The sequence below is a fragment of the Carassius carassius genome, chromosome 34, assembly GCF_963082965.1.
Source record: "Carassius carassius chromosome 34, fCarCar2.1, whole genome shotgun sequence".
In the NCBI taxonomy this organism is placed as follows: domain Eukaryota; kingdom Metazoa; phylum Chordata; class Actinopteri; order Cypriniformes; family Cyprinidae; genus Carassius; species Carassius carassius.
The window spans coordinates 7,676,564-7,691,012 of NC_081788.1; the positions used below are offsets into that span (position 1 = coordinate 7,676,564).

Consider the following 14,449-nt stretch of genomic DNA (forward strand, 5'->3'; position numbering starts at 1 on the left):
TGCTTTTAGAGCGATTGTTGAGATACTCAGTTACCATGTGATGAGGGTTTAATCTCAAAATACTGGTATAGCTAGTCTTCATTTTAATGATAATGCACAATAATTTAACGATAATGCAGAATATATAACAATAACACAAGAAAGATGCCTAAATCACCCATTCAAGCAGGGTGTGATATTAACTTAAGCAAACTGATGTTAGTGATGCTGACAAACATGTCTTTAGTGTGTTTAACCTGTGTGTTTTGGGGCGCAGCTTCCAGATTTGCTGCTGCCAGTCTGGATTGCATGAAGAAGAAAGTTCAACACTCTTACTTCGGCAATGAAACACAAATGTGACTTTTAACAAAGTCATTTTTGCTTATTCGTATGGTTCAATTAGTTCATTAAAGGTCAGCAGCAAAGACACTGGTTTTCAGCATCATTACTCCAGTCTTTAGTGTCACATGATCCTTCAGAAATCATTTTAATATGATCATTTGCTTATCTTTGTCACTCTTTATCAATTTAATGCATCTTTGTTGAATAAAATAATAAAAAAAAAAATTTAAATGAAAAATGTTAAATCTTACTGACCCCCCATTTTATTGTTGCTAAAAGTACATTATAGATAGCAACCAATCGTTTGAAGACTCATTTTTACTTATTTCTATCTATCCCACACACATGAAGTAATGTCTTCAGTAACATCTTCGGTTGAAACTGATGTTGATTTTATATTTCATTTTACATTTATAATGCCCTCAAATGGAAATTGCTATTTTATTGTGTTTAATATTGAGCATATTGTCTTAAAGTCTTTACAAAATGCTAACATAAAACACGTACAAATACCACATATAATTAAATATATACGTTCTCTTTTACTATCTTACCATATTTACAAGTCACCCCAATGAGCATCCATTCAGTGTTGTTGGCTTTTTCAAGTCCATTACTAAGAAAATATATAAAAATAAAGCTGCCTCTTCTTTTTATTCACAGGAAAACAGTCAGATGGGTTTGTTTGGCGTGGTGTTAGGAAGCAGAGTGGGGTTTTCTGTTGCGTTTTGCCCGTCGGGTCGGTGGAAAGCTGATGAAATCAAAGTGTTTGGGTTGGTCTGAGTTTGGGAAGGGGAGCGGTCCTTTGTGGAGGCGCTTGATGAAGTGAACTTCCCGCTGGTTCTCCCTGGTTTTGGAAGCCTTGATGGGCCGACCCTTTCTGCTGAAGGCCATGTACCAGCCCTCGTATTTAGCGTTCTGGAAAGCAGTGTAGTTGTTCTCCAGGACGATCTCTGTGAAGATGCAGTCCCTTCCTCTGCCATTAGGCTGTGATAAAGAGAGAAGAAGACTCTTATTTGCCTGATCTTTAAAGGGGTCATATGACATTGCTAAAAATAACATTATTTTGTGTATTTGGGGTAATGCTGTAACACCAGATTTTAAAATAATGTTTTTGATGCTACATAATTAAGGGACCAGAGACTTTCTCATTTCAATGAGCCACGTGTATTGCACCACAAATCAACATACAGTCAGTAACTCACAATGTACATATAGTTACACAGTTGCATGGAAAAAATCAAACAGTTCAGTTCAGACTTCTGTAGCAGTGTCTTTGGCTACTCAAGGTTCAGTCTTAAGTGACGTAGAAGCAAGATGAAATTGTGGAAGAGGCCCCATCTGCCTGCAACCGAGCTTCCCAAATAACTGTCCGTAATATGAACTGTAGTTTATAAAATTAACCATAGATGGCAAAAAGTTGTTGTGGACAAGACGAAGACAGTTAATCCCATTTTTGATCAAGGGCCTATCAATAGTCCAGCTGCCAGCTCAGGCCTGCATGTTGAACCCTCTGCACCAAACAAACATAACCTTAGTGCCACCATTAACACATTTACTCATCCCATATTTACATAAACATTACCCAACATCATATATACAAATAAGGTACTAACAAGATCACTTACATTTGAGTTAAAGAACCTCAGGTTCCTCAAATGAGGGAAATGAGCAAGACAGCATTGGTGAGAATACTCCTCCATGTGGTTAACACATACTTCCTACTCCATACTTCTTCTCTTACCCTTTTATGCTACTAGGCAACTCACTGGCTAGAGCACCCCTAGTGACAGGATTTTTTACAGAACGTTTATTGTAGTATTTGCCTTGCCTCTCTTGGGCTTGTCTAGTCTTCTTCCTCACTTGGTCAATAAGAGCTTTCTGTCTCTCAACAGTGCTGTAGGCTACATGATCGGGATTAGGCGGCTTACGAATTAACCGCTCAAGTGGACCTTTTAACTTACGCCCTAGTGCAATCTCTGCCGGAGTGAGAGCCGTGCTTTCTTGCCATGCTGAATTAATGGCATACCGGAATTCTGGTATCCACTTGTCCCAGTCACGGTGATTGTCATGGACGTAAGATGCTATCATCGTTTTCAAGGTCCTGTTGACCCTCTCAGTTAAGTTGGTCTAGGGATGATAAGCTGTAGTGAGTTTTTGAACTACACCCCATCGTTTGCAGGTATCGTTGAGTAGCTGGGCAGTGAACTGAGGCCCACGGTCAGAAACTAAATATGCCGGAGCTCCCCATCGTGTGAACATTTCTTTTGTCAGAATGTTAGTTATCAGATGAGTTTTAGAAGACCGTAGAGCAAAGAGTTCTACCCACTTACTGCAATAATCCACAAAGACTAATAAGAATTCATTGGATCGTGGGCTTCTTGGGAAAGGACCCATCAAATCTACTCCAAGCATATAGCCAGGCTCTACCACTGGGGTTGACTGTAACAATCCAGATAGCTTAGAGATTCTTGGTTTGTAGGCTTGACATGTCTTACATTGGGTACAAAAACTCCAAACGTCTTTACGAATCTCAGGCCAATAAACATTGTCAAGTAGCCTCCGTAAGGTTTTCATTCTTCCCAAGTGTCCGCTCAATGGGTTTGAATGAGCAAATTGCAAAAATGCTTCCCTCAGTGATGCAGGTATGACTAATTGACTAGTGCTCTCTTGTTGCTTGCCAGGTACCCTGCAAAACAAGTAGTCATTCTGCACAATGTAAGCAATACGGTTTGGATCGGTATTGGGTTGCTTGGCTGACTCCCATAAAGACTGTAAAGAAGAATCAAGCTTTTGAGCCTTCCCAATCTCATCCCAACTGACTGGTAAATTAGGGTCTGGTTTTGTGGGTTGACATAGGGCAATGTGGCCTACCACTTCTTGCACAGGTATTCCTCTGGATAGGGCATCCGGTACAACGTTACATGATCCCTTACGGTACTTAACCGTAAAGTTAAAACTTTGCAGCCTTAAAGCCCACCTGGTCAAACGGGAAGATGGTTTAGGCTGATTAAATACCCAAGTCAGGGCTGAATGGTCTGTGAGTACTTCGAAATTCCTTCCCTCCAGGTACTGCCTCCACTTTTCTACAGCCCACACCACGGCCAGACACTCTTTTTCTGCTGTAGAATAAGATTTTTCTGCTCCCTGTACAAGTCTTGAAGCATAGGCGATGACATGCTCTAAACCATCAATATCTTGGGTCAGCACAGCTCCTAATCCTATATCACTAGCATCAGTTTGTACTTTAAAGTCCTTAGTGAAGTCAGGTGGCATTAAAACTGGTGCTTGTTGGAGCGCGTTTTTAAGATCATCAAAAGCATTCTGACACTCAATGGTCCAATCCCAAGCAGTGTCTTTAGCCTTTAGTGCATGTAAAGGTGCTGCTCGCTCAGAAAAGTGAGAAATGAAACGATGGTACCAACTTGCAAGACCCACAAACCTCTGTACCTCCTTGACATTTTTGGGTACCGGAAAATCACGGACTGCTTTGACTGTAGCAGATTCGGTACGGACCCCTTCTTCCCAAACAACATGTCCTAGATATGTGATGGTTTTTTGCAGCATGGAACACTTCTTGAGGTTGAGTGTTAATCCTGAAGCTTCCAGTTTGGCAAAGAGTTGTTTGAGATGTTGGAAGTGGTCTTGAATGTTTTTGGAATATATCACAATGTCATCAAGATAAACAAAACAGAACTTCCCTAAATACTCTCTCAGAACGTTGTTCATTAGTCTTTGAAAGGTTGCAGCAGCGTTTTTGAGGCCGAAAGGAAGACAAACAAATTCATACTGGTTGTTTTTGGTGACAAAAGCAGTTTTTTGTATACTGTCGTCATCCATTCCTACCTGCCAGTAACCAGACTTAAGGTCCAATGTGCTGAATACAGTCGCTCCATACAAGGACTCCAGGATATCTTGAATCTGTGGCATTGGAAATCCATCAAGAGGAGTCTTGGAATTTAATGCTCGGTAGTCAACACAGAAACGGGTACTACCATCCTTCTTTGGCACTAAGACTACTGGTGCTGCCCAAGGGGATACAGAAGGCCTTATAATGCCTTTTTTAAGCATATTTACTACTTCTTCATCTATGAACTTTTGCTTGGAGACAGAAACAGGGTAAGCTTTCTTACGCACAGGTACCTCATCGAGGGTATGGATCCGGTGACGAATTAAAGTGGTCTGTCCTAAATTATCTGTGCATACTGTTGGCCAATCAAGCATAAGACCTTCTAGTTGACGTCTTTGCGCTTTGGAAGCATCAGCTCGATCTACTAAGTCCTTTATGGTGGCGAGCGTAGGGGAAGTCGTTGGCACTAAAGGTAATGCAAGGTGCAGACTAACTGTCGGCGAGGGTGAAGAAGTGTTGAAGGAGTGGATTGTATCGCATTCTTCAGGCAGTGTATACGTAGAGTTTTTAAAATCAAGGAGGATTCCTGAAGTCATCAGAAACTCAAGTCCCAATACAACTGAGAAAGTCAAGTCAGAGTCTCTCATCACATAGGCTCTTAGAGGATAGTTATGACCATGGATTGTACTTTGCCAAGATATCTTTCCTAAGGCTGTCTGTACATAACCATTAGCAAGGGAAAACGACTGTCCTCTACTTGATTGCATGACTTCATGTTTTGATGTCAATTGTTGCCAACATGACTCTTGCACTAATGAATAAGTGCTTCCAGTATCCAGTATTGCTCGATATTGGTGGCCTTTGATAGTTATGGGCAATATTAAGGTTGTTATCGGCTTTCCGTCGTTCTCTGAAAAGACGGCAATATGTGGATTAGATTGTCGTCCTCTTGGGAATTTATTGGTTTCAGCCGGCTTAGAGGTGTTTTCTTGATGTCTTTGCCTCCAGAAGGCTCTCTCCTCACTCATATCTCTCTCTATGAGCGTTCCTACACGTACCAGCTCATCCACAGTAGTTGCAGTACCTCTCAAAATACTGGCTATCCTTGGATTGCAGTTCCGGAGTGCTGCTTGGAGAATCTCACGTTCTGTCATAGCTGGCTTCAACCTCAAACATAATGCTCTGTACTGGTACGCAAACGTCCTGATGCTTTCATCAATTCTTTGTTTCCTTTCTCTTATTCTTCTCTCCACCTCAACTTCATGATCTTCGGACAAAAAGGATTGAAGGAAAGCAGACTTAAATTGTGACCATGTTCTTACCTTCTTCTTCTCTGCCAACCACCAGTCTTTAGCTGTATACGTTAATACAGAAGGAAGCATGGATAAAATTTCAACATCATTCAGAGGCTGTATAGCCAGATACTCATCGCATCGCTCAAGATACGTAATAGGATCTTCTCCATCTAAACTTCCGAACTTTGGAAACTCTAGTTTGATGGGGGTCTGGCAATGTACAGGTCGAAAAGAACTATGGGTTGCTACAGTGTGGTTAAAACCTGGAGTAGACGTGGCTCCCCCAGAAGACTGAATTAGAGATCTCAGCTGGCCATCTCTCCGTTTCAGGCAATCCATAGTCACTTGTCCCAACTCCTGAACTTTAGTTTCCAAGGTGACTTTTACTTGGCTGCATCCAGCCTCAAATTTGGCAGATAGTGAGTTTTCTAAATGCTGCATATCTGTGTGATGGTCCCTATGCAGGTCTAACATATGTTGCAACTGCCCTTCAATAGCAGTCATCCGATTACTTTGCTCATTCAACTGGCGTTGCATATCTTTAAAATGAACATCAGAGGAACCTTCTAAACCCTCTATTCTATTTTCAACTTTATGCATTCTTGAGGCCATTATCATGGTTAATAGACTTTCATCTTCTTCATTTTCAGGAGGAGGAGGTAACAGAGAATCATCAAAATCACCTTCTTGTTCTACATTTTCTTGTTCATTTTCAAGATATAAATTACTGAGAGAATGAATAAGGTCTCGGACAGGCTCACGATGCCTAGTGAAATTTTCTGAAGAATAGTCTGGGCTTAAAGGAACATCACCCTCTGCCTCTCTTTGAATGAAGGCCATTTTGCAACTAACAAACCACTAAAATTAACCTTAGCTTTAAAGAACCAAGTTGATGTGATGACACCTCAAAATATGGTCACAATAAAAACACATATGTGGCATGACTCATTGAAAGCAGAATTTGTGTTTCTCTTCAAGATTCAATCAAGTTTTGCTTTTTCTTTCAGGTCCCTGTTCGGGCGCCATATATTATGTAACACCAGATTTTAAAATAATGTTTTTGATGCTACATAATTAAGGGACCAGAGACTTTCTCATTTCAATGAGCCACGTGTATTGCACCACAAATCAACATACAGTCAGTAACTCACAATGTACATATAGTTACACAGTTGCATGGAAAAAATCAAACAGTTCAGTTCAGACTTCTGTAGCAGTGTCTTTGGCTACTCAAGGTTCAGTCTTAAGTGACGTAGAAGCAAGATGAAATTGTGGAAGAGGCCCCATCTGCCTGCAACCGAGCTTCCCAAATAACTGTCCGTAATATGAACTGTAGTTTATAAAATGAACCATAGATGGCAAAAAGTTGTTGTGGACAAGACGAAGACAGTTAATCCCATTTTTGATCAAGGGCCTATCAATAGTCCAGCTGCCAGCTCAGGCCTGCATGTTGAACCCTCTGCACCAAACAAACATAACCTTAGTGCCACCATTAACACATTTACTCATCCCATATTTACATAAACATTACCCAACATCATATATACAAATAAGGTACTAACAAGATCACTTACATTTGAGTTAAAGAACCTCAGGTTCCTCAAATGAGGGAAATGAGCAAGACAGCATTGATGAGAATACTCCTCCATGTGGTTAACACATACTTCCTACTCCATACTTCTTCTCTTACCCTTTTATGCTACTAGGCAACTCACTGGCTAGAGCACCCCTAGTGACAGGATTAAATAATGCACACCCTGAAAGCTAATGGGACAAAATGTAACTGTCAACTGTTACAATGCATTGTGTTTATGTGGTTTAAGGTTCAAAAAACACATTATTTTCCACATAATGTACATTATTGTTGCTCCTTTATGCCCCGCCTTTCTGAAACGCATCAATTTTTACAAAGCTCATCGGTCTGAAAAGCGAGCTGTGCTCTGATTGGCCAGCTATCCAGTGCGTTGTGATTGGCCGAATACCTCAAACCTGTGATGGAAATGTTTCACCCCTCACTATACTGTGATGCTGTCTCCTGGCACCCTGTTGTAAATACAAATTAATCACGGATTTCTAGTTGTGTCCTCTTCTGGAAGACCAAACAAAGTAGTTTAATTTTTACAGCGGCAACAGCGACAATAAAAGTTCTGCCTCATTTCTTTGCAAGAACATTTGCGTGGAATTAAGCAAATATTTCCACATAGTGACGTAGAGATGTGGGGGCATTGACTTTTAACTTTTGTAAATAATATCTCTTTGGATTTGATACTTTAGTCTTTGCAACTTTATAGATCTTCTTTATGCACCAACACTCCAAAGAGAAAGGAAAAATTTAAATCGCATCAAATGACCCCTTTAAAATCAAAACCGGTGAATAACTGTAAAATTAAGGACTTACTAATTTACTAAATAACTCTTCATTAATGGTCATTTACTTTAATAATACATTTAATTTACATTATATAATTGGTAATTATAGTACATTTAAACAACACTTTTTCCCCACAATGAAAATAATTTACAATGAATCGGCTGAATCAGTGTGTTGCATTCCTACTTCATTGTTCAGACAGCAGCATGTACATCAAGACTGCTGAAAAGGATGGATGAGTTGATGTCGTGGGAATGAATGAAGATCCAGCCATCAAAATCACGAAGCCTGTCTCTCAGAAGAGGATTCTGAAACGACAGCCCCTTTTTCGTTGTGGGGGGAGAGAAAATCCCTCTCCTCTCCAAGCAACCCAGTAAAAGCCTGGGGAGGCAGTACATAGTAGAGGCTTACAGACAAACAGATGGGGAGAACTATGATGAAACAGCTCTCACAAGGTCTGGCAAAGATAGATCAAAGCCAACTCCAAGGGAAGTACAAGGACTGGTGCTACCAATTTACACTCTACAGGAGGGTGATGTGGTCACTGAAAATGAGTGAGATTCCCTCATCCACCACAAGTAAGATGGATGGAAAAGCCAACGCATTCATCCGAAAGTGGTTGGGGCTGCCACGGTGCCTCTCTGAAAAGGGTCTTCTTTGGTAGGAACACTCTCCAGCTGCAAGTACAATCCATCAGTTTGGGCTACAAGCAGGAAAAGACCAGGTTTGTTCTCGAGTTGAGAGAGTCCACTGACCGGGCTGTAAGGAAGGCCGGAAGTGGAATGCCCAAACTGAGGTTGACCAAGCCGTCAGTCGTTTGCAACATCAAGAGACTGTCGGCAGAGTCCAGAAAGGAAGAGCAGGGCTAGGGTGGGTAGAAGCAGCACTGTTCTGGTCCAAGGCCAACCACAAAGAGAGGAAGGAGATGGTGGTAGTGGAGGTTACAAGAATGGAGGAGGAGTGCTAGAGGATCAAGGCCGTGTCGCAGGGCCGACAGGGAAGCTGGACAACCTGGGAGGGAGTTGTCAACCGAAACATCACCTGGTCAGACCTGTGGAAGATCCCACAGGCAAGGCTCAGCTTCCTCATCCGCTCAACCTGCGACACGCTTCCCTGTCCTCTGAACCTTCACCAGTGGTTCGGGAGTAAGGAAGGCTGCACACTCTGCAAAACCCCTAACGCAAGCCTACAGCACATCTTGTCAGCCTATAAGATCGCGTTTTCCCAGGGACGCTACAGATGGCGCCACGACCAGGTCCTGAGAAAGCTAGCTGAGGTGCTAGAGGGGCATCGACAGGGCAGCAAAGGAGTACCACCAGCAGAGAACCACAACCACATCAGCTTTGTCAATGAAGATGGGGGGAGAAGAAACATCAGACCAAGAGAAACACCTAGGCCGTTTTACCCTGACCAGGAGTGGAATATGAGAGTCTATCTTGACAGGCAGCTATGTTTCCCAGTCGAGATCACTGCTACATCTCCGAGGGAGGCAGGAGTGAACGGAGGGATCCTAAAGAAGGCAATCAGAGAGCAAGCGCAGGAGGCAGAGAAGGGGAGCTTTTGGCTCTGACTGAGGAGGAAAGACAAGAGCTGGGGAAAGAACAACTAACCCTGACAAGAGCTGCAGAGGTTAACATCTATCAGCTGCAGGGGGTGACAGGGAGACGTCCCTGTAACTGCTCCGCCACCAGGAGACGTTCCAGGACTAAAGGAGCGAAACGTTGGTGAATGGTGGTTTCTGGCTGATAACCCTGCAGCTGACCCATGGGCACTGGAGGAGGCGCGACCGGCAGTGAGGCCTAGCAGGTGTTCCATCTACCTGTACATTTCATTACTGAACAATGAATTTTCATATAAAGGATATATAATTCTGCATATTTTTATTTGATGATATATACTTTCTAATTTTCTTATTTCTTACCTTTTTATGTGTGATTGATATAAACATTTATCAATTAAGCTTAGTAACAAAGTAAGGGGCAGGGTTTCTTTTTTTTTTTACTAATCTTACAAAATTAATTCATTAATACATTACTTCACATACATGTTGTTAACAAACAAAACAATAATTGTAAGTGTACATTAATGTGTAATAATCTAATTAGTTGGACTTAAGAGTGCTATTTTCACTCACTTAGGTAGGACATAAAAACATCTTTATATGTAATTTTATAATTCTATTGTCTATGAAATATGGTTAAACAGTACAGCTGAATGAACATTTATGATCACATTAAAGGGTTAGTTCACTCAAAAATGAAAATTCGTCCATCTTCTACTCGCCCTCGAAGCATTCTAGATGTAAGTATTTTCATTCTTGGGTGAACTAACCCTTTAAATATACTTTCATGTCATTGTCGTCTCATGTGTTTACATTTGTAATACTTGTACACACTTGTAATGGTGATGTTGCTATGTAAGTCCATAACTCACTCCAGTTAAAATTATAATCAAGTACTTTACATGTGCTTTAGTAAGTCAACACAATAAAAATAAGTGTACTGATTTACAGCAAGTAAAATTAAATCTTGTATTGAAATTAATACAAAGTGCACTTTTTTAAAGAAGAAAGTCATGAAAGAGAACTCTCTTTAAGAACACTTAATGTAATGTAATTAATATTATTTTTTGGCAAGTAAGGCATTTTTTTTAAATATACTTTTAAGATTAGAAGTACACTACACATGCACATTCAATACAACTAAGCACACTTCTTTTTCACAAACGTTGGACTTCATACTGACACCTATCAGTATAGCTGTATTAATTTTTATTCATAAACTGCAAGTTACCGCTGCTCATGTGATCTCAACATGGCAGCCATCATGATGGGGTGCACCACCAGACTATTTTTTAGTAGTTTAGTCATTATAAATTTCCAAAAGTAATTCAAAGTGCTTTTAAATGGTTTGGATCTTATGCAAGCAGTGTTTTGAGTCACTCATGGTTTATACTTCACCGCTGCCTGTGCCCTGATCTCTCAACATGGTTCATTCACTTCATGCTCTCACTGTCTCCCTCTAATTGTCCCAGCGCTTTGTTTCATGGCAAATCAATAGCGCTGAAGACATTTTTTCAATTTCCATGAAGGAAGAAGTGGCCTATCATCTGACTAAACACAGAATGGGTGTGAAATCTGTTTGCTTCACAGGCCTGGCCATCGGGTCTTTAGTGATTTCACTTCTCCTGATGCCATTCAAACCATCTAGATGCTGAGCTATCCTGGTCTAATAACTCAACCATCACAACATTTGCACAGCCTTTTCGATAACTCCTTTTGTTTTGGCATAAGGGTGGTGATCAAATTTTAATTTTCAAGGAAGATGTGATTTGATTAAACTGACCAAATTTAGGTTTCTGTCACCACCTTTTAGACCAGCTATACAATCTTTTAGATGCCACAGACCTCCAAATATGATCATCCTCATGCAAGGCTTCCCAAATATTTTTTTTCATACATAAAAACCCAATAAACTGGTCTGCTATATACTATACCAATTTAAAATTTAATTTCTAAAGTATATTGTTTCTATAAAAAATTTTTTTGGTACTCACTAAAGTACTATACTGTTATATGCAATGTTTTTTTTTTTAAGTTGATTTTTAGATTCATATTCATAAATTTATAAATAAATACATTATAAATCTGTCACAATTTTACTGTTTACTTATTTTAATATATTTATTGCAATTGAAATTGTAGCATTTATTTATATATTTGTGTGAAATAAATGTATTTATTATTATACATGCATACATTCATATATATATATATATATATTCTTATCCTAATTATTATTATTATTGTTATTATTATTACAATTGAGTTACTTTTTACAATTTTTAAAAAGTTTTCCACTAAACTTTCCTATGAGCCCCTAGCACACCATTACTGTCCCTGGGGGTCACCAGACCCCAATTTGAGAACCCAAGTTTTAGAGAGAACTTTTTTTACCCTACATCATAATTATCAAACTTCTTTTATGATGTATAAAATCCAATTGGCTCAAAAATCTGATGTGCTTTCCTCAGCAAAAAATAAATAAAATACTTCTTCCTCAAATAGCTCCAAGTAAGATGGTGGTACATACCTTGCCCACTAGTTTCCCCCTGCGGTTCATGCACAGGTATCTGCCACTTTCTGCTCCTTTGATCCGAACACGACTTCCGAAGGTGTCCGTCTCCACATAAAGTCTGGCTGTAATGCAGCACAAGAGTTAGCAAGAAACAAAATACTGTAGCCTCTAATAGGTTCAACCATTTATCAAAACCATAAAATGTACAACATACCCAGTTTAGTTTAACATTATTTAGTATGCTATACAGTGTATAAAGTAATTCTAACTGACCTGACCCTTGAAAAGTCACTTGTGTTTGCATAATCCAATGTAATCAAGCTTAGTCATGTTACACCAGGTAATTTAGATGTTGGTACAAGAAGCTAATTTACTTTATTTTTACTAATATATATATATTATATCATGATTTTCAAGATTACACATAACCCCTTCTTGTTTCTGAAATCCCAGACTAGTCAAATCAGTCTCATTTCCCCTTGCAGTATGAAGCAAATGAACAGATCCTAATCAACACAAAAGGGAAACGATTAGGCAAAGAAACGCCTTTTGAACTATCAGCAAGTCCCTTTTCAGCCAATAAAGCAATCAGACGCGAGAAGAGCGCTATCTGCACCGAAACCTCCCGTGAGTGGATTACCGCAGATGAGATGAGATGAGTGCGCGCCTCACCGAAAGTGTTCCCGTCCTCGGCGGTGGCGCTCACTCTCCTGCCCTGGATCTGCACGTGTCTGCCGCTGGTCCTGCTGTACAGCTGATAGACTCGAACCTGCCGCCGGCTCAGCTGGTCCGTCACCGAGCCCTGTTCCCTCACATACTGCTTAAAATTAGGAGAAGGGTGATTCTTCTCCCCCTTTTCGGTGCAAAGGGAAAATAAGATCACATATATTTCTCTCTCTGTTGCTGGAATAGAGAACCTTTTATTGTTTTGTAAATGCCAGCAAGAGCACTGATTTACCTCTAGTTTATACCGAAGCAGCAGACTAAGTGACTAATATGTGTCAGAAAATGATTGGGAATTAAAGATCTAGAGCAGTGGTTCTTAAATAGGGACCCTGATCCCGCTAGAGGGCGAACTTAAAGGCGCAGAATGATTTTAAATAAGCTCTACATTAAAGTAGTATTCGATATTGATTAGAATGCTATCATCACTCGACACGCGAACTAATCTCGTATTTTTTTAATCTGTCCCATCAACAAATGTTGTTTTAACGAAGAACAGGTAGTTTTTGAAACTTTCATGAATATTAGTCGATTTTAAAGCTTTGGAGGATATCACCTATAGTGTAAAAGTAATAAAGGAAGTATAATAGTCAAAAAGGCTGAGAACCACTACAAAATGTACTACATATTACTAAAGGCGTGCTATAAATATGACACACTTTAACTTGATAAAAAAGAAATAAATATTTACCTGCGCGTGACACCACACCACGAAGAAGTGCAAAGAGCTACAAAGTAGAACAAAATTAAGAAAAGTTAGTCAATATGTTAAATATTAGATCATAGTATTAGATCATAGCACATTGTGTAACCTTCAGTTCAGCAAAGAATTTCATCAAAAAAAAAAAAGAAAATAATAGAATTAAACTGAAAAAGAAAAGAAAAAAGAAACATTTGCAATAAAGCTCTTAAATCGGTTGCATGGTTATTTTGGTAATAAAAACGCTTTTATCAAGTCATTTGAAGCAAAGGGGGGAAAGTATATAAAAAAATAATAAAGTTATACGCTTGTTGCGGAACGCAGATGTTCTTAGACTGTAACATTTATATGTGCAACCTTAATTTTTAATATTAAAAACCCATCTATATAGCTACCATATACCTATATACTCACATGTACAAGCAGCGCTGATTTATTCCATACATTGTGGGAACGCAAAGTATAATGTCGTATCCAGGGTTCACCTGAATGATAATCCAGCTCTGTGATCTCTCGATTAAATGAGCTGAGTCAAATCCATACACAAGTGAAGAGTGCAGCAGCGCTAGACCTTCAGATGCGCGTCTCCGCGAAAACACACGCGGATAAATCCGATTAGGAAAACAACGATCCACCTGCAGTCCAGAAGATTATGGAGATCCATCATATGTTTTTGTACGACGCAGGTCGCTCTCTAAATCATAGTTTTTTATGATAATGGTGCAGTGGGTCCAGTGTAGCCTACTCTTGATGTTGTGTTGGCATTGTCACTTGTGGCGCGTCTGGATCCCTCACTGAGCCAACGTGTTAGACGTCAAGATCCCTCCCACGAGTGTTGCACCTTTTACCCTCTTCAGAGACTCCTGCACTTAAAAAAAACCCTGACCTGTGTTCTGTTAGATGAACTGCATGACCATGTGCGAGGCCTTCTAATTTGGTGATAGATGATTAATCTTTCCAAATGAACTCAGATGTCTTCAGATCATTCTCTGTATTTAAAGCTTTGAGGTTCCTTCAGAAAGGGGTGTGTCGCCTGATGTTTGTTAGGGCCCATCTCAGCGTTGCTCTATCCCCATGAAGGGGCCGCGGCTCACACCTTTTGCTAACCTGGCA

At 40.0% G+C, this 14,449-nt stretch overlaps 1 protein-coding gene across 3 annotated transcripts; it reads right to left on the reverse strand.

Moving 5' to 3' along the window:
* Window positions 1-691: 691 nt before the first annotated feature.
* On the reverse strand, window positions 692-14,107 carry LOC132115097 (fibroblast growth factor 17). 3 transcript variants are annotated; one of them, XM_059523501.1, is made up of 5 exons: window positions 13,751-14,107; window positions 13,328-13,364; window positions 12,586-12,730; window positions 11,929-12,035; window positions 692-1,308 (listed from the first exon to the last, which is right to left on the reverse strand). In XM_059523501.1, exons 1-5 carry the CDS (start codon window positions 13,780-13,782, stop codon window positions 1,018-1,020), a joined length of 612 nt encoding a protein of 203 aa, XP_059379484.1. In that variant the 5' UTR covers window positions 13,783-14,107; the 3' UTR covers window positions 692-1,017. The 3 variants fall into 3 exon arrangements, with proteins under 3 accessions (XP_059379484.1, XP_059379483.1, XP_059379482.1); XM_059523500.1 differs by having other exon boundaries at window positions 12,586-12,733; XM_059523499.1 differs by having other exon boundaries at window positions 12,586-12,766.
* Window positions 14,108-14,449: the final 342 nt, after the last annotated feature.

Bases quoted from the DNA above. Each gene is read 5' to 3' on its own strand.
- LOC132115097 (XM_059523499.1), bottom strand. From the start codon at position 13,782: ATGTATGGAATAAATCAGCGCTGCTTGTACAT. The intron at 12,767-13,327 runs GTAAATATTTAT...TGCACCGAAAAG, and splicing joins TGGTGTGGTGTCACGCGCAG to GGGGAGAAGAATCACCCTTC. The intron at 12,036-12,585 runs GTGAGGCGCGCA...GCTGCATTACAG, and splicing joins CGAGGACGGGAACACTTTCG to CCAGACTTTATGTGGAGACG.